The sequence below is a fragment of the Ceratotherium simum genome, chromosome 22 (assembly GCF_057802395.1).
Source record: "Ceratotherium simum simum isolate JZ-2026a chromosome 22, ASM5780239v1, whole genome shotgun sequence".
NCBI classification, from domain to species: domain Eukaryota; kingdom Metazoa; phylum Chordata; class Mammalia; order Perissodactyla; family Rhinocerotidae; genus Ceratotherium; species Ceratotherium simum.
Window position 1 is genome coordinate 38,809,110 of NC_141921.1, and position 19,843 is coordinate 38,828,952.

The 19,843-nt window shown below is 58.8% G+C and overlaps 1 protein-coding gene across 1 annotated transcript; it reads left to right on the forward strand.

Moving 5' to 3' along the window:
- The first annotated feature begins 260 nt into the window (after positions 1 to 260).
- FAM131C (family with sequence similarity 131 member C) lies at positions 261 to 19,418 on the forward strand. The gene is made up of 7 exons (XM_014783909.2): positions 261 to 528; positions 13,640 to 13,755; positions 14,600 to 14,635; positions 14,919 to 15,012; positions 17,126 to 17,308; positions 17,556 to 17,666; positions 18,507 to 19,418. The coding sequence occupies exons 1-7, from the start codon at positions 507 to 509 to the stop codon at positions 18,788 to 18,790; spliced, it is 846 nt and encodes a 281-aa protein (XP_014639395.2). The 5' UTR covers positions 261 to 506; the 3' UTR covers positions 18,791 to 19,418.
- Positions 19,419 to 19,843: the final 425 nt, after the last annotated feature.

Genomic DNA, 19,843 nt, shown 5'->3' on the forward strand with positions numbered 1-19,843 from the left:
AATGCCGGAATCTCCCCGTCCCCACCGCCCCCTTCCCTGACCTTCAGCCCCTGTCACCAGGTGGCGCGGGAGGCCTGAGGGCCGGAAATTGCCCTCCCACCCTCTGCCCTCCCCGCCACCCCACCCCCGTCCCCCCCACTCCCTTGCACCCCCCGCCCGGGCTGCTGCAACAGGTGCGCTGGGCTGGCGGCCGCGCAGGGGGCAGGGGCAGGGCACTCGGGGCTCGGGGCGCGCGGTCCCCGGGGCCCCCCCGCCCGCCGTGCCGCCCGCGGCTGGCAGAGCAGGAGCAGGAGCAGGAGCGAGCGCGGCGCGGGAGGCGGCGGCGCGAAGAGCCAGGCGCGGCGGTGGCGGCGGCCGAGCGAGCGGAGCCGCAGCCCCTTCCCCGCTCCTCCGCGCGCCCCTCCGCCCGCTGCGCCCGCGCGCACCTGAGCCCCAGCCCGCGGAGACATGAGCGCCCAGCGGCCCGACGCACCCGAGGCGCAGCGGCCCGGCCCCGCGGCCCCGTGATGGGCTCCTGCGTGTCGCGAGGTGAGGGGGCCGCGGGCCGGGGTGGGGGGGGGCGGGGGCCGGGGTCCCCGCGCCCGGGACGCGCGCACGTCCTCTCGACCGCTCCGAGGAAACTAGAGGGGTAGGGGAGCGACCCGCCCCTCCCGGACTAAGCCGCACCCCACCTCACGCCCGCCGAGCCCCAGGGGACGCGGTGCCCCGAGGGGCACAGGGCGCGGGAGCCGGGGTGCTGCTCGCAGAGAGAGAGCGCAGCGAGGTCACCGCATCCCCAGACCCGCTTGGAACCACACCCCAGCTGGTGGCATGAAACAGAGTCCCTTCTTTCCCAACAGCCACACACCCCCTGCCGTGCGTGTGCCTTGGAAGGGAAGGAGGTTTCTGGTTGCCCTTGGCGTCTCTGGCGGGACTTCGGGGGCACCAGAACACAGATTCACACCCCCTCAAGACACAGGCCTCACTAGCTCAACGCCCCCCCACCCCCCACCGGCTCATTCCCTCCTCTTACCCCATGCTTCTGTCTTCAGAGTCCCTGAACCCCATTGGCAGGAAGGGGTTAATGGAGGTGAACAGGTTATAAAGAAAGTTCCCCTTCCCCCACCCTTATCCCCAACTCCTCATCCCCATCGCCATCTGAGGTCAGGGGATAGGAAGGGAGAGAGACAGCTGATGTTCCCAGTAAGCCCTGGGCCTTTCTCTCTGTCTCTGTGAGCCTTTCTCTCTGTCTCTGTGATTTAAAAGCCGCCCTGACCTGGCACACTCTGCTCTTGTCCTGTGCCAGGCCCCACCCCTGTCCCCAGGGTGATACCCGGGGAGCTGGAGTGAGCTGCCCTGGAGGGTGGCGGGGGAGTCTTACACAGAGCCTCGGGGATGGGCAGGTGGATCCAACAGGCTGCTGGGCAACGTTTTAGAAGAGGTTGGCTGGGCTGTTCTCCCACCTATCTCTTCACCCCAGAGTGGGATGCGGGGCAGGGCTGGGGGTGGAGGTGACTGGGACATTGGGCTGAGGCTAAACCCACTGACCCAACCTCAGGGCCTTGGGGCCTGCTACCCCACCTGTCTCCCCCAATAGCTTATTCAGGTATAGAGGGATGAACAGGTCTTTGGGAGGAGCTGGGCAGGCCCTGGAGGGGGCCTTGTCCTGGGAGGTGTTGATGAAGGAGCACAACACCCCACACACACACACCTGCCCATCCTCTGGCCTCTAAGGGGCTCTGCTCACCGGTCCATGTGGGACATTCAGGTACGTGGCTCAACATGTCTTAGGAGGGTGTCAGGGCTGGGATTGTGGGTGGAGGCTAGACTGTGTGAGGTTCATTCACTTACTCATTCATAAGCTGATATTAGCATGACACCTACTGTGTGCCAGGCACTGTGTACGCTCTGGGCTTCCAGCGGTGATGAGCCCAGCACAGCGCCTGCTCTCGTGAGGCCTGCAGCCCAGCCAGAGGGGAAGGGAGTTTCAAGAGTGAAGTGTTTAGAGTTCTTTAGGACAGACAGGCTCTCAGTGTGTCTCCAGAAACCCCGAAGGCTCTGGGCAGGCTCCGGGTGTTGGGGATCTGGGATCTGGTGTTTCCTTGGTGACTGTGTCCCTTCCCCATCACTTAGTCATCCCATGCCAGGAACTGGGGGCCCAGCCCCTCGTGAACTTGCCTGTGAGCTGCAGACCCGCTGAGCACAGTGCAGAGGCCAGGGAGGAAGAGAAGCCCACCAAGGTCACACTGCGAGGTGGTGTCAGGACTGGGGTGGGGCCCAGGTCCTCTGAACTCCCACCCAGTGCTGGCACCCTCTGCCATGCCTGTTTGAGGTCACACCACCCAAGACGGGCGTTCTCCACCCTTCCTTCTGTGGCTTGGGCTCCCTAGTGCCACCTCCAGATCTGGTTGTGTATTCTAACCTTGTCTCCCTCCTGAGAGGGTAGGGCCACTTAGAGCTCAATGTGCATGCAGAGAAATGAGATAAAGATGAAAGTATAGGGCTGCTTGAGCAGAGGACACCGTCGTCCCGTGAACCCCTGAGTGGAGGCCGTCCACCCCTCTGTCACTAATAGTCTCAGCGTACTTATGGCTTACCAGGTACTGGTTGGAACCTTTTGGGCACAACTAGTTAATTTGGGGTACATACTATCACAGTCCCCATTGTACAAATGGGGAAACTGAGCAGAGGGGAGTTGAGTGACTTGGCGGGGCCACATGGCTAAGAAATAGCAGAGGCGGGACTGGAACCCAGTCTCGCAGACTCCAGAGCCTGGGCCCTCGGCCTCTGCCCGGCACAGCCCGCCCTCAGCCCAGGTGCCAGCTCCTGTCCTGCTCCTCCCCAGCTGCAGGCTTCCGTGAGCTTCTGAGCCCCACACCTGGCCTCCACACCTGCACCAACTCCTAATAGCAGCCCCCTTAGTCCACGCGTGTCCTTGGGCCAGGGACGCAGCCTGCAGTCAGGCCAGGGGTTGGAGCCTCATGCTGATGCCCATATGGAGCCCGGAGCCTGTATGCAGCTGAGGTCACCCCAGCCAAACCCCAAACCCCAGGTCCAGGCCACACCTGGGAGAGCCAGCCCATCCCAGCATCGGGCAGCAGTTGCTTCTCCGTGCCAGGCCAGAGAGATCAGGAGTGCAGCCTGGAGCCGGCCAGCCCAGGTTCGCATCCCTGCTCCACCATTCTCTGCCTCTGAGACCTCAGGAAGTAACGTAACTTTGTGTATGTATCTCAGTGTTCTAATCTCTAAAATGGGAGTAATGCCAGTATTGATGTCCTAGGGTTGCTGGGAGGGGATTAAATGACCTAATCCATGTAAAGCCCTCTGACCAGTACCTAGCATGTAGTAAGCGCTCATAAGTGTCAGCTATGACTTTCATTTTTAATTTTTATCCTTACCTCCTGTGCAGACAGCTAGTTGAGACCCTCTTGGCTGGGAAAGGGGAAGCTACAGAGGCTTCAAGCGCCATCCTGCCTCGTGGAGAAAGAACAGACGGCAGGCACTCGAGGTGCTGAGGACATGGGGAAGGTGGTGGGGCCCAGATTAAGGCAACAAGCGCTGTTTCCAGGAGCTGTTTTGTGTTCATTATCTATTTTTAAGCTGCTGTTGGTTGGGCGCTTAGCCTGAGCCCGCCAGAGCCTTTACTCTCCTGACCTAGTTAGTCCTCAGTCAACCCTGGGAGCAGGGACGTGGGGCTCAGAGACGGGAAGAGTCTTACCTGAGGTCACACAGCCAGGACGTAGAGAGGTGGGAGTGAAATCGGGTCTGTGTGACCCCGGAGCCCTTTGCTCTCTCGTGTCCTCCAAACGGAGAGAGATACTGAGCGTGTGGCCAATGCTTAAAACCAGTGACCCTCTGGACTAACTCAAGTGGTTGGCATATGGTTTGGGTGTTGCTGCCACCGCGGGTGACAATCTGTATGGAGCAGGGGGCCAGTTAATATCTGCCCCCCCTTTTCTCCAGCTCCAGGGTCTCTCAGTGCCCACTCCCTGCCCCTGGCCCTGGAACCTCTCTGCCTGCCCCTCCTGCCCCAGCCTTCTCCTCCAGACCGCACGAGCAGCCTCCTGGCCCCACCTTGGGGGGCGCTCCCAGTGCACTGGGCGCTGGGCAGTTGTGAGAAATTGGAGACCGAGGACTTTCTTCTGGAAGATCAGACATCCGATTGTGTCTGGGAGAAGGCACAAGCTCTAAGGCGGCTGACCACGGCCCCCACAGTACCCAGGGCCCATTGACCATGGCCCCCCATCCACAGACCCCCAGTGCTGAATCCTGTTGACCTTGGCAGAGTCCCTCACTGGGCAATGTGCAGAGACTGAGGAAGGAGCAGATGGGGCCTTGCCCTTTTGGAGCTCACAGTCTGGGGAGGGGACATAGCTTTGCCCTTGGAGTAGTCTAGTGCGGCAGGCAGGACACACACACACACACACACACACACACACACACACGCTTGGAAAAATGGCCTGAGGACCCCCTCAGAAGATCAGCACTGGTTAGTGGTTGGCACACGAGCTCTGGAGTTTTAGACTGGCCTAGGTTTGAACCGCATCTCTGCCACTTACTAGCTGGTGACCTTGCAGAAGTGTTTTCACCTCTCTGAGCCTCAGTTTCCCCTTCTGTAAAATGGGCATCATAGGACCTACTTTGTAGGACGGTTGTATTGTTGTGAAGGTTAAACGAGAGATAATGGATGAAAAGGCTTAGGATAGTCCCTGACACATAGTAGGTGTTCAATAAACAGGGGCAGCAAGTCACTGCAGGCCAGACTTGGCCCATTAGGGCTGCTGGTAAGGGAGTAGCCTAATACAGCTGAGGCCACTCTGGGCAGACTGCCTGAAGGAAGTGAGGCTAGAGTAGGGTGTTCAATGAGGTTGGGCACCAGATGGCAGAGGAAGTAGAAAGGAGCTGGGGTGTGTCTAAGGTCCTGGAGAGGGGCCTGTCGTCCCCCTCCATCCTTGATGGGGCGGAAAGGGACCCCGTTGGGCGACTCTGAGCGGCACCAACTCATTGATGAAACTACCACTGTGGCCCTGGTGACCTGTAGACAGATGTCCTGGCGAGCGGGGGGTACTTTGTCCGCTTGAGGCCAGGCCTCTGCCAAGCTCAGAGGACGGCCAGCTGCCATGGCAGGGACTCACGAGGACTTGCCCTCGATGGCCTCCTTCTGGAGAGCCCCCAGGGCAAGCCCCGGGCCTGGGGCCGGGACCAGACGGGTGGCTGCCTGCGATCTGTCCCACGGTCGGTCGGGAAGGAGCATCTGAGGTCTGGGAGGGCGAGGGTCAGCAGCTGTTGTTTGCGGAGCGATGGCTGCACGGGGCTCTGTCCTCACGGCGGCCCTTCCCGGGCGAGCGCCGGTGCTCTCCCTTCACAGGAGGGAGCCCTGAGGCTCACGGGGGCTGTGCCGCGTGCCCACAGCCCTGGAGCTGGCCGGGAAAAGCTGGGATTTAAACCCAGGGCGGGGACTGTGAAAGAGCGCCTTGTCCGCTGTGTCCTCTTCAGAGCCGAGGCCAGAGCGCGGCGCCTCGCGTCCGGGCAGCACACGCCTGGGAGTGGCGGCTGGAGGACCACCCGGTGCTTTCGGCCGCGGGGTCCTGAGAAGTTCAGAGGGGAAGCCCACGGCTGTCCAGGGAGGGGCATCGCGAGCGGCTTTCAACCCGGGCTGCTGCTCAGTTACTGTGTGGTTTCAAGAGGAGGTTTACCCTCTCTGGGCTGCTGGGAAAGAGCAGGATTAACCATGGGCCCTCCCTGCCCTCCCTGGGGGTGGAGCCCTGGGAGACACTCTGGGGGAGATGGCAACCACGAGGACTAATGGGCTGGGACATGGAGCGCCAACGAACAGCTAAAGGGGCTAGATCACTTGGAAGCAGGTGAGAGGAGCCTGAAGCGTTGTGCTGCAGACTCACCGAAGGAACAAGCAGAGGAAACCGGTATGGGAGCTTTGCAGCGAGAGGGATTTAGGTTAGACATCAGGAGGAACTGTCTGGGTGGTTGGACTCTAAAGCAGATTGAGGAGCTGGCATGGGCAGGCAGGCAGCATCCTTAGCAAGCAGAGGAGAAGCTTTGGTTGAAGGCAGAGGGATGGAGGAGACATCTGGATGACACCCCTCTCCTTGAAGGATTAAGATGGCCCCCTCCAGGTTGCCATGGCAACCAGAAGCCTGTCACTTCTGTGGCCAGGGGAGGTGGGGGGGAGCAGGTCTGAGTAGGGGCCTCAGACCTTGAGGTCAAGGGATTGGGGCGTGGACTGAGAAAGGGAGGAGGTGCCCCCCCACCGCTCCCTTGGGAGAGGGAGGCGCCCACAGGAGCAGTGGCTAGGGGTCCCCTCAGGCTGTCCCCTGCCCCCACCCCACACGAAACGCTGTGTTTTTCCAGTTGCCGGTGGTGACGTGGCCTCGGGTCCCAGCTGGGCGAAGAGCAGCCTGTGATTTTCACCCTGGGCTGGTTCATTACCTGATGTCTCCATAGCAACCAGCCTGTGACATCACAGGGCCAGTGTCCTCAGGGGGAGAAGGCAGCGTTGACAGAGACGCCTGCACCCCAACTGAGGTGGGGGGCAAGAAGGCTGAGGAGGGGCCGGGAACCAGGAGTCCCCCAAGTCCCCCTCCGCCTCGACGAGTGACCTTGTTCAAGTCCCGTCTCCTCCGGGCCTTGACCTCACCTCCCGGCTTCCTCTGTGCTCGGTTCTCCCTACTCCCCGGTCCGCAGGGGCAGAGTTCCAGGCCACCTGGAACTCCAGGCGATGGCCAGGGGCCCTAGAAATATCCCCGCATCCCTCAAAGTTCCCAGGGGCAGCCTGTAGCCAGCGCCAGCCTGTCTGCATCTGGGTGGGCTCTGGCTGGTGCACAGTGGAAACTTAAGAGTGGCAACTTTCAAACTTTTTGACTTTTTTGACCATAAGAATAAATATATTTTGCATTATGACCCAGTATACGCACATAGAAAATGCTCACGTGTGCGCGCGTGTGTCCACGCAATTTAAACAGAAGCCTCAGGAAACAATGCTTAACCTGACTCTGCATTGGGTTCTGATATTTTCTCTTCTTTCAATGCTTTTGCTTTCTCTCTTTCTTTCTTTTTTTTGGTGAGGAAGATTGGCCCTGAGCTAACATCTGTGCCAGTCTTCCTCTATTTTGAATGTGGGACGCCCCCACAGCATGGCTTCATGAGCGGTATGTAGGTCCACGCCCAGGATCCGAACCCACGAACCCTGGGCCACGGAAGTGGAGTGTGCAAACTTAACCACTACGCCACCAGGCCCGCCCCCTCTATTTCATTTTTTAAAAATATGACCTAGGGCCAGCCCCGTGGCTTAGCGATTGGGTGCGAGCGCCGCTGCTGGCGGCCCGGGTTCGGATGCTGGGCTCGCACCGACGCACTGCTTCTCTGGCCGTGCTGGGGCCGCGTCCCACATGCAGCAACTGGAAGGAGGTGCAGCTATGACATACAACTATCTACTGGGGCTTTGGGGGAAAATAAATAAATAAAATTAAAAAAAAAACATATGACCTAGTAAGTTGCTTGCATGACCCACACAAAGAATGTGTGAAGGATGCACCCCCAGTCTGAACACCCCCTTTGAGGGGCCTGGAACATGGCCTTTGTACACATGGAGACTCTGAAGCCCAGAGAGGGACAGGACTAGCTCAGGGTCACACAGCCAGGACTCAGGAGAAAAGCAAGATGTGTTGAGTGCTAGGGTGTGCCAGCACACAGCTCAGTCCACACCGTCCCGTGCTGCCCTCACTGCTCTCAGCCCCTGGGTCACTGAGCTCTGAATTCAGGGGTTGGGGGCAGTAATCCCGGCTCTGCCTTGCTTGTCTCCAATCCCTGCTTCAGACGGTCTCCCTCAAACCTCCCTGACCTGCCCGCCTGTAACAGCCTCAGGGCAGATCCCAGAACTCTCTAGTCTCTTCCAGATACTAAGTCCAGTCCAATTGGGATGAAAACTTTCATCTCGCATCCTATTCAACGCCCCCTCCCCCCTCCAGCAGGGACTGGCCGCACCGAGGGCCACAGCCTGCTCCTTACTCTGCTGCCTCCCTCCCCTCTCTGGTTCCCCTTCTCCTCTGGCATGTTGAGGTCTGGCCTGAGGAACTTGAGAAAAAGTGGCCAAGCCATTTGTGTTTATCTGGAGCCCTGGGGTCTCTCTTGGCTAACACTGGCTCGCTGTCGAGGGCACTGTGTGGCAGGCATCCGATTCATTCCTTCATCCTTACAGGAAATATTTGATGAGCACCTTCTATGTGCCAGGCCCTGGGGCAGCTGTTGGGGCTAAAACAGACGAGGCATCCACCCTCACAGAGCTCCTGTTCTCCTGAGAGACAATGAACAAGGAGACGGGCACACCTAGTGGGGAGGATGGGTGCCATGAAGAAGAGTAAAACAGACTAAGGGGTTAGAAAGGGTCAATGTCAGAGTAGATGAGATGGTCAGGGGGGAAGGGGGGCCTCACTGAGGTGATGGCATTTGAGCAGAGACCTGAATGGAGTGAGGGAGTGAACCTGTGGCCATGTGGGAGGAGAGAGTTCCAGATGGAGGAAGGGAACAGCCAGTGCAAAGGCCCTGAGGCAGGAGTGTGCTGGGCGTGTCTGAGGAATGGTGAGGAGAATGATCAGTGTGGCTGGAGTGAGAGCAGGGGAGAGGTGGGAGACGAGGTGGACGGGGGGTCAAGGGTCTCCCCAGTTAGCATGTGTGAGTTCTCCAGGGACCTGTTTGGGGAGCCTCCCCACCGCAGAGCCCCTGTCGTGGGAGATCTGACCTGGTTTGACCTCTGCCATTCCCTACCCAACTCCCTTTTCCCCCAACATGGTCCACCCTCCAGCCTCTTGGGGCTGGGGTCCTCTTGCCTGCAAGCGGCCCTCTTAGGGGGCACCAGCAAGACTCAAACATCACCCCTTCCTCAGTGTCCCCTTGATCCTTGAAAACTCACAATCCTTGCCATGCCGGAGGTGGGAGGGCAGGCTGCTCCACCGCCCCCTCCCGGCCCCGCCCCAGCCACGCAGCCATCTCTCCCCAGTTATGCAGACGTCCAAATGAGGGTGGGGTGGGTGGGTGAGGTCCTGGCCTCTCCTTTGCAGGCATCCCAAATTTCTGCAAGTGAGCTTCTGGGAGCCCCCGCATTTCGCTTGTGGGAAGAAATCAGTAGTTAGAGCGTGGTTGATGGTGGGCTAGCAGAGCCTGCTTCAGCCACCTTGAAGAGGGCGTCTGCTACCCCCACCCCTTGACAGGGGCTTTCTTCAAAATGTGGGGCCCTCAGTGCCTCTTTGTTCTCAGTTTTGGATCCTAGTAGTCAATTCCCGAAGAACAAGAACAGTCTCCCTCAACTGCCCATTCTACGGATGAGGAAGATGGAGGCTCGGAGAGGCGCAGGTCCCACCGGCAGCAAAGGGTGGAGCTGGGGTTTGAACTGAGCGTCTTTGGAGCAGTTCCTCCGGAGAAGACCCTGAAATGAGGATTTGGGCACAGCTGGTATATGAAGGAAATCTTCCAGAGGAAACCAGAGAAGGAACAGGGAGAGCAGGACAGAGGAGCCGGAGCCCAGACAGGGTGTCGTCCTTCAGGGGGAGGCCTCAGCCTGGTCCCACTGGGGATCTAGATTGAAAGTTAAGCTCAGAGTTTTCTGACCCCAAACAAAGGAGCTGGCGTCCCGCACCTGCTGGTCATCGGCTAAGGGCCACTTGGGTGGGGGCAACATCAATTCTCAGGTGGTTTCCCGAGGGCAGCCTGCCTAGAAAGAGCCACAGGTGCTGCCTGTTGGAAGTGAAGCACATGGGGAGGGCTGTGGGTGCACAGAAAGCAGAGAAAGGGATCCCAAGGGATCTGGGGGCCTGGGTGGAGCACCCACACTATCCTCCAGCGCCCGGCTCTTCCCCTCCCTGTTAACACCCCCACAAGTCTCCTAGCCCCCAGTCAGCCCACTCCCCACTGCCCGTCAGCGCCCAGCCCTGCCTCTGGGGTTGCCTGCCGCCTCCCCTCTCCAGCCCTCAGACTCCCCTGGCCTCAGCTTCCTCCAGGAAGCCCTGTCTGCTTCCGAGCCATCAGCTCATCCAGCTCTGCCCGGCTGGCCCAAGCCGGAAAAAGATGGTGGAAGCCAGCACCCAGGGCAGGACAGGCTGCAGGCTGGTGTCCTGCAGAGGCCGCCCCTCCCTGGCACGGCCCAGACACCCCTGCTGCTCATGGCTGCCTTCCAGACTCCACGGCTTTGTGCCCCCACCCAGAACGCCTTCCTCCCGGCACCCCCTCCTGGCTGACACCCCGCATCAGCTCTCCTGCGCAGCCCCAACTCCCACCAGATCTCTTCACAGACTCCTTTCGTGCTTCGGAAAAGTGAGCCTCAGTGGCAGACCAACAGGCCTCAGAACTGCTGGTTCCTGGCTGTGTGCCTTGGGCTAGCGACTTCCCCGTCTGTGCCTCAGTTTCCTCATCTGTAAAGTTGAGCCATAGCCTCCTTCCTCTCTAGGTCAATGTGAGGATTGGGGGCCATCACACTCGGAAAGGGGATCTAGAAAGAAGGGTGCTCCTCGGTTCTGCTGTTCGCCGGGGCAGCCTTGTGTTTGATGCGGGCCTTTGGGGCTGGTTTCCTCCATCTGACTGGGAGCTCCCTGTGAGCAGGGATGGAGTCTTAATCCCACCTCTGTCCCCAAGTGCCTGCACAGTGTAGACATGCAGTAGATGGATGCTCAGTGGGAGAAGAAATGAATGGATGCATGGATGGATGGATGAATGAATGAATGATCATCACCCGGGTCTTCACATACCTGGCTTTTCTTGATACTCAGGCCTCAGCTCTGAGAAGCCCTCTCCAGAGCCCCCAGGCCCGCTCTCCCCCCTTTTCTCCTTCACAGCTGTCATGGTCATTGAATGGATCTTACGCATTTGCGAGTTTCTGGTTAATGGTCTGTCTCCCCCACTAGAATGTCAGCTCCACCAGGGCAGAGACCATCCTGTCTTGTGCGCCACCGTGTCCCCAGAACAGCACCTGACTCATAGCAGGTGCTCAGCTGATCCTTTTGAATGCATTAGAGAGTAAATACATGCATCAATCAAATGAGTGAGAAGGGTGTCCCCAGTTACCCTGTGTGAGTGGAGAGTCCTCTTCAGTTCAGCCCAGGAATCCAGGGCAGCGATTCAAGTTGTTCAGTTCCATTTCTTCATTCCCTCGGCAGCCCCTGTGACCCCACCATGTGGGAGACACCGAGGATGCATCAGTGACAGGACTGACCCCGCCCTCCCGCACATAAGTAGTTTTACCAGTCAGACGCCCTGTGCTAAAAGCTGCGATAAAGGTATAAATCGTTCCGCAAAGATCTACAGAGCACCTACTAAGTGCCGGGCAGTGTTCCAGGCTCTGGAGAGAGCACTGAGCACAGCTGCCATCTCTCTGTTCTCAAGGTGCTTCCAGTCACCGTGGGGAGAAGGATCAGACACTTAAATACACAAAAATATCAGAGAGTGATGACTGTGACAGGGACTAGAATGGTGGCTGGCGTGGGGACAGGGAAGCCCACGTTGCATCGGGTGGCCAGGGAAGGCCTCTCTGAGGAGGTGACCTTGAGCTGAGACCTGAATGATGAGGTTCAGGAAGAACTGGGGAAAGAATGTTCCAGGCAGAGGGGACAGCAAGGATAAAGAACAAGCTTGGGCATTAAAGGAACAGCAAGGAGGCCAGAGTGGCCGAAACGGTGAGCGAGGGGGAGGTGGAGGACTGAGGTGGGGAGTGGGCGAGCTGGCGGCAGGGCCCTGAAGGCCGTGGTGAGGGGCTGGCTCTTCCCCTATGGAAGGAAGCCAGTGGCAGGTTTTAAGCAAAGACACAGTCTGACCTGGAATATAACATCCCTGTGCTGCTGGGTAGAGAGTGGACAGAGGGCCAGGAGGGGAAGCAGGAGGCTCTTGCCATCCCAGGGGGAGGGGATGGTGGTTCCCACTAGGGGTGCAGTGGTGGGGATGGAGAGGGATAACTCTGGAATGGAGGTTGGAGAGAGAGCCAGTAGGACTTGCTTGTTGACTAGATGGATTTGGGGGAGAATGGGGGGAGGTAAGACTCCAAGGCAACTCCTGGATTTTCAGTTGGTAAGGTGGGTGAATGGTTGCATCATTTTCTAAAATTGAGGATGTGGAGGAAGTCTGCAAGTTCCATTTTCCCTGGGTTTGTGTGAGATGCCTGTTGGACGTCCACGTAGGGGGCTGGAAATGCAGTCAGGAGCTCAAGCAGAGTCAGGGCTAGAGGTGTAAATGTGGGTGTCAGCCGCAGACGGATGACATCTCCTGGGAGAGAGCGAAGGGAGGTGAGAAGGGGCCCAGGATGGAGCCATGGGCAGGCCAACACTTGAGGGTTGAGTGGGGAAGGAGGACAGAGAAGAGCAGCCAGCAAGGAGGGAGGGGAGCCAGGAGAAGGGCGTGACTCGAGGGGGAAGGAGAGATGGGTGATGTCATGTGCTGTTGAGAGGCCAAAGAAGATGAGGCTAGAGAAGTCACCGCTGGGCGTGGCCCCATGGAGGTTTCTAACCACTTGCCAGGACTGTCTCATGAAAGGCTGCCTGGAGGGGGTGGAGGAGAAAACGGGGGACCAGGAAGTAGAGGTCGGACACAACTCTCTAAGTCTGGCCATGAAGAGGGCAGAGGAATGGGCAAGGAGCTGGAGGGAAGCAGAGATTGGGAGAAGGGTGGGAGATTCTTGGGCTTCTTGGATGCTGGGCACTGACCCAGTGGCGAGGGGACTTGACGAGGCAGGAGAGAGGAGAGGGATTGCAGGCTAGAGTTCCGAGTGGAAGAGGCATGGCAGCCATGCCACACTGATGGACCGATTCGGCATAGAGGGAAACAGACGACAACGGAGAGAGAGCAGAGCCCTGGGTGGAGGGCAGGGGTGGGACCCAGCTCCAGGGTGGAGGGGCTGGTCCTGGATGGAGCGGGACAGTTCTTCCTTTGTCACAGGAGGGAAAGCAGGTGATGTGGGCAGAAATGCAGGCGGGGCAATGATTTGAGGTGGAAAGAATGAGTGATGCCTTCCGAAGGCTTCTGGATCTCAGTGAGGGATGAGGAGAAGCCAGCAGCAGGGTGCAGGGAGGTGGGTGCCAGTGCTGGAGGTTTGAGAAGGAAAGATGAGTGAGGTGGTCAACCTGGTGGGAAGCAAACTTAGCAGGAATTGGAGAAACATAAAGGATCCATGGGCAGTGTCCTGTGAGAGGCCGGCGGGCACAAACTGAACCTGAGGCTGGTGACTCTCCAGCAACATGCAGCTCCTGGGGTCCAGGCACGGAGCAGGTAGAGGATTGAGAGAGTTAGGGGCGTCTGCAAAGGAGAGCTCCTCAGACATGCCAGGGAGTCTTCGCTGGGCTGGGAGGAAAGTGAGGACAAGAGGAGCTAGTGGAAAGTGGATAAATGGATTGGAGGTCTCCGTGGGGTCAAAAGAATGCTGGAGTGTGGGCACTAGAATTAGTGACGATGGAGTACCAGTAGATGGGCAAGTAATTCCCACTGAGGGCACCAGGCAGGAGGAGGTCTGGCTGGACTCCTCACCTGCTGTGGCCTTGAATCTGTTTTCTACAAAATGACAGTGGGTGATGATAAAGTATTGCTCATCTCTCAGGGCTGGCTTGAACAAGCTTTGTAAGCAGGAGTCCGCTGGGCTTTTCTAAGTTCCTTCTGTCTTTCTTATTTCCAGATCTGTTCACAAGTGCCCACAAGGACTGCCCCATGCCCCAGGGCACGGATCCCCTGAACCCAGACTTGCCCTCCAGCTGCCCACCCACCACTGCGCCAGACCGCGTCACTGGCAAGGTAGCCTCTCCCCTACCTTCACCCCGCCCCCATGCCCTGCTTCCTGGGCTGGCCCTACAGCCCTTGGCTACTTCCTGTGGGATCAGGGCCCCTAAGATTTGGTATTCAGCTGGATGAAGGTCTGAACTGGGCTGGGCATCCAGACTCGTTTGGAAAAGAGAGTCCCACTCTGAAGATCTTCTCACCCAAGTTAACTCAGCCTTGCAGATAACAAGTTCTGTTACCAGCCCGCGACTCCTTAGCAGCCTGCACTGCCTGCTGGAGAGTAAAAGGAATGGAGTTCTCAGTCCAGATAGAATACGAAGATCTTGCTAGCAGCCTCAAATCCTCATGCATAATTTCTACCCTGGCCCCAGGGGTTGTGGCTTGAACCTACCAGTTGATATAATTACCTTTTTTTGTTTTGTTTTATTTTGTTTTGAGCACTTACCACAGGCTAAGCCTTGTGCTAGGCACTTTGCCTACATTGTGTCATTTATGCTTCAGCACAGCCTGTGAAGTAAATGGCATTGTCACCATTTTACAGAGGAAGAAACTCATGTTCTGAGATGTTAAGTCATTAGTCTAAGGACACCCAGGTAGAGATGGCAAAGTCAAAACTCGAACCCAGGTCTGCTCGACCTCCTGCACCCGCTGCCTCTCCTGGAAGAGCCACCATTGCCCCTTCTCCCGCTTCTTCCTTTGCATGCCGGGACACCAGGGCACGACCCATGAGCAGGCAGACCCCGACCTCAGGGAGCACCAGAAGGCTGACCCACGCCACCACCCAGGGCTCCGGGACTGGTGCCATCTGCTGGCACAGTGTGCCAGGCCCTGCCTGACCCTCTTTCTCCTCTTGTTTTAGGACAAACAGATGGATTTCTGTTGGGATCCTTGGCAGGTCAGTGCACTTGCCCGTCCCCCACTCTAGCCGGCCACAGCTGACACCGTTGCCCCTCCCTCTGCTGGGCCCAGCCTGGGCACGCAGTCCTGCCAGCCCTGGGGGACGGGGGCCTGATGAAAACGGTGGGGTGGGGATGGTCCTGTGGGAGTGGGCATGATCCCCCTGGCCCTGCCCACTGCCCAGAGGACCTGGGGAGGGTGGGGAACGGGGATGGTAGTCGGGGGGGATGTTGTCTGGCAGGTCTGCCCTACCCTGCTCACCCCTCCTCTCCTTCCTACAGAGGTGCTTTCAGACCACCAATGGCTACGTGTCCGACTCCGGATCCTACTCCAGCAACTACAACGTGGCGGCCCTGGCCACCTCGTCCCTCGTGGGTAGGCTCCAGCTGCCCTCTCCTGCCCTTGGAATTTACACAGTCCACCCCAGACACTGGCTGTAGGAAGGGCTAAGCTGAATTGCTTCTGGAAGGATTGCAGCCCTGTTGGATTCAACATTTCCTGAGTGCCAGGCTCCGTGCTGGATTCTTCAGGGAGCAGCGACTTAGGGTTCCTGCCCCCAGGGGTTAGATTGTTGGGTTCTCCAGAAGCTCTGAAGGGGTTGACCCAAGTTTTCAGAAGTCTGCTTGGGGTGGTCTCCCTGCCTCTCTGCAGCAGGTGAAATCTGCTCATCAGACCCCCTTGGGTTGGGTTCCCACAAGCAGAGCCCCCGAGACAGGAATTGTGCGAGTAATCTATTGAGGGATTATTCTCAAGGGCAACCTGTCGGAGTGAGGGCAGCAGGACAGGGGGCGGGGAAGGAGTTCAGCAAAGATGGCGCTTCAGGAGAAGTCTCGTCTTTCTCAGCCTGACCCCACAGGGAGCTCTGCAGCACGAATCGCACCCCAGAATTTATGGCACTGTGAGGCGAGGTGGCTGACTTTATATTATTCCCCCATTGGTCAGGTGTTGGCTGTCCCTGGTGAGGTCCCTCCCACCTCCCGGGCATCTCTGGGTGACACAACTCCCGTCAGCTAAAGACAAGTTTCCAGAGAGGGTGCAGGTGTGAGCATCGGTGGGGGGGAAGAAGGGACACTCAGGCCAGTAAAGGGGTGTTGGCGGGCCACCACAGCATCACATTTCATTAAGTCCCTCCCAACTCCCCAGAGGGCCCTTGCCGCCTTCCCCACATTCACTGGTGCTGTTTCCTCTGCCTCACCTGTCCTTCTGGGGCCCCCTGACCCACCTTCTCTGATTGCCAACACTCCGCAGCTTGCAGCTGGGGAGGGGTTGTCCCCCTTCTTTCTCACCTCCATCTTTCCCATTTTCCCAGAGATTTACGTCTCCAGTTTCCTTTGTGGCTACCTGGTCTTTCTTAAGTATTGCTGTTCCTCACGTCGGCCTCAGGGCCCCCAGTGACTCCCAGATCTGTGTTCATAGCCTTGGTTAAAAGAGATGCTGAATCATTCTTGACGCCTTCTCTCTGTCAACTTCCACATCCAATGGGTCTACTCCTAGGAACCCCTCCAGGCCCTCCTCCCACCTGCCCAGCCCCTGTCCTGTCTCTTGCTGAGTCCCTTCTATGGCCCCTAATGCCCCCCGTCTCTGCCCTTGGCCCCAAATCCCCTAATTAGGACGCTCTTCCTAGACAACAGATCTAACCTGTCACTCTCCTGCTCATTACCCTGCTGTGGCTCCCCGTTGCTATAAAGAGAACATCAGCACCCTTGGCCTGGCTCTCTCAGCCCCCAATCTGGCCCCTGATGGGCCCCCCAGCCATCTCTGCCACCCCAGTCCTAGTGTTGCTCTATGTCTCGCCCCCAGTAGTCCTGGAATCATGCCAGACCCTTCCATGCCCTCCTCCTCTTCTCATCTCTGAAATAGCCTCCAGTCTTGCGTCTATCTGTCCAGCCCAACCCACTTTCAAAGCCCAACTCCAGTCCACCTCTTCCAGGAAGCCTTCCCTGCCTGCTGCACCCCACTCAGGTCTCACCCTCAGCATAGCTGGCACTGGCAGATGTACAGGGAATGCTCTCTCAGAGGTTGTTAGTTAATGGAGAAAGGGGAGAGCCGGGCGGATTTTGAGTAGATCCTTGAGCAGATCTCCTTGAGCAGAAGGGTCTGAACTTGGTTGGAAAGGGAATGTGGCAGGTCTGGGGAAGAAGCACAAGTGGGCAGGAACATTGACTGGGAGCAGGACACTGGGAGGTATGGGGTCTGCAAGTGGGTGGGGAACTTCTAAGTGAGGTGGGGCTTTAGGGCTTGGGGAGGGCGTGGGGCAGGGGCCGGGCCCAAGACACTGGCTGGGCACGAGGAATTGGGTAGGTACAGGGCATTGTGGGGATGGGGCTTTGAGGACCCCAGGCATTGGCTGTGTACAGAGCATTCAGTGGATGTGGGGTACGGGCCATTGGATGGGCCTGAGGCACTGGGGGACCTGGGGTACTGGAGGTGGGGGCCTGAGCTGGGCCTCATGTCAGGGCAGTCACCCACCTGCCCTCCCTGCCCCCAGGGGTGGTGCAGAGCATCAAGGACCACATCACGAAGCCCACGGCCATGGCTCGTGGCCGTGTGGCCCACCTCATCGAGTGGAAGGGCTGGAGTGCCCAGCGGTCCGGCTGGGAGCTGTCCCCAGCCGAGGACGAGCAGTACTGCTGCCTCCCGGACGAGTTGCGCGAGGCCCGTTTTGCTGCAGGTTAGCAGGGGAGGAGGAGCTCGGGGACAGGGACTGGCCAGGGGTCTCCACGCGGGCAGTGTCTGGGCAGGAAGAACAGTGGCACGGGGTGGATGGGCATTAGGGGGCACCCTGATCACCGGGGCTGGATGGGCAGCCCCGAGGGGCAGCTAACTTCCAGGTGGCCCGGTGCCAGCCTGTCCTGGCCCTGAGGCCGCCCCCACCCTCTGCCGTGCCCCCGCTGAGCCAGGTCCCGCTGTTCCCACAGGTGTCGCCGAGCAGTTTGCCATCACAGAGGCCACACTGAGTGCCTGGTCCTCACTGGACGACGAGCAGCTGCACCCTGAGAACAGCCCCCAGGACGTCGTCCAGCTACAGGGTACAGCCGGGGGGGCACCAGGGCGGGGTGGGTGGAGCAGAGCTGGGCTGGCCGCCCGCCCTGCCACCAAGTGCTCTGTCACCTCGGACAAGCCCCTCCTCCCCTCAGCCTTGGTTCCCTCATCTGTGAAATGGGGGTGGTGGTCCTTGCTTTGCCTGTCACCCAGGGAGTGCCATGAGCATAAAGGAGAGAGTAATAATAATAATAATAACCAATAACATGAATTAAGTTGAATTAATAACATGAATTAAGCTTACTGTGTGAAGTGCTTTACATGTGTTATTTCACTTAATCCTCACGACAAGTCTAGGAGGTAAGTCCTGTTATCTTCATTTTACAAATAAGGGAAACCGAGGCACCAAGAAAGTTGCCCCAGATTACGCAGCTAGAGGCATCAGAGCCAGGATCTGAACCTCAACACCAAGCGCAACCAACCACCTTTCTAGAACCCGGGGTACTGTTGAGAGCTTCAGCAAGCCTCGGTTCTGGGTGCAGCCTGCATTCCCTTTATCTCATTTAATCCTCCCTCTGACCTGAGGGGAGGAGAGGGAACGAGGCCCGGGAAGAGCACTGGTTGTCCCAATTCTCAGGGTGCAGAAGGATTCGATACAGAGCCTGCTCTTAACCACTCCACTCACTGCCGCCACCACTCCTGTAACCCCCAAGGAGAAGCGGGGGTTCAGAGAGGTTCAGTGACTTGCTCAAGGTCACACAGCTCGGCAGTGACAAAGCAGGGTTTGGCTGTGGGTCTGCCCCCTGCCCTCCTTCACACACCAGGTGAGGGCAAGGAGCGGGGTCCGGGACTCCGTTCCTCACCCCCACCCCCCATTGGTTTTCCAGACTTGGAGAGCGTCTATCTTCAGGACAGTGTTCTGAGCGGTCCCTCACAGGATGACAGTCTTCTGGCCTTCTCCTCCCCTGGCCTCTCCCCCGACGACTGGCCCTCACCTGAGGAGCCCTCCATCACAGCTGCCACCCCACAGCCCCCCAGCCCCGAGCAGCAGCATCGACGGCGGCTGCCGGGGGGCCCGGAGCCCGAGGTGGGGGCCCACCTGCAGGGCTCCCTGCCCTCGGTGGACAGCGGCTCCCTCTCAGAGGAGGAGGATGACGTGTTCTATAACTGAGGCCGGGGCTCTGCCACCCGGAGCCCACTCTCACCGTGACCTTGCCTGCAGGGCAGCCCAGGCTTATCAGGATGCCGGGGTCCAGGCTGGGCATCTCTTGACCCGTGAGGGCAGGCACAGGGTGGCTGCAGCGTGGATGGGGGGCCAGCAGTCCCTGTGGACCACTCTGTGCCTCCGTGGACCTGCCCCCAGCAGTGGGAGCCATAATCTCCCCCTCCCTTCTTTACTTGGCTCAGGTGGGCACCTTCCCTGCAGGGTTTCTGCCATCAGCGAGTTCAAGGACTCTCAGCAGACACCAGGGCAAGCCAGCCAGAGGAGCTGACAGCCAGGACCCCAGACAGACAGCCAGGGAAGGGCTTGGGAGACCCAGGTGGAGTGGGGCCTGGGGACCCTGCCTTGACTCGGGGCTCAGTCCCTTCCCATCTCCCTCTGTGCTCCTGCCCCCATCAGCGGTGGGGTAGCCTCTTCGGGTAGCTGAGCATCTGCTCCTCAGCTGTCATCACGAGGATACCTCTCTCCTTAGAGTGTCCATCCGTCCCTCACTCTCTGAACCCTGGTGCCCCTGCCTCCTTGCACCCTCCTCCCATCTCCCTGAAGGGTCCCTGAAGGCATTAAAGTGATGGATTCACCCTGGATGGACTTGGCCTGGTCTCTGCTGGGGAAGGTGTATCCTCAGGGCCCCTGGGGGGTGGGGTCTATGGGACTTAGGGGAGGGCCCCTACCCCCAACATACATACAGCCGGTCAACCTGCTGCCACTCAACCAGGAGAGTCCCCATGGAGGATGCCCAAGGCCCTGTGGACTCGCCATGGAGCCACACCCGGAGACCCTGCTTTGTCAGCCCTGGCTCAGCCAAGGAGGAGGCTGGGGCTGGGGTGAAGGTCACTGGTCCTGTTTATAAATGAGGACAAACATCGTAAGACTTGGTGGGGGACCCGCTCTCCCCCACATCTCCCTGCCAGGAAGGAGGGCATGAGGAAGAGTGGGAGACCAGGGACCTAGGCCTGCAGTGCCCACCTGACCGCCACTGGCCCAAGAGCTGGCTCAGGGCCA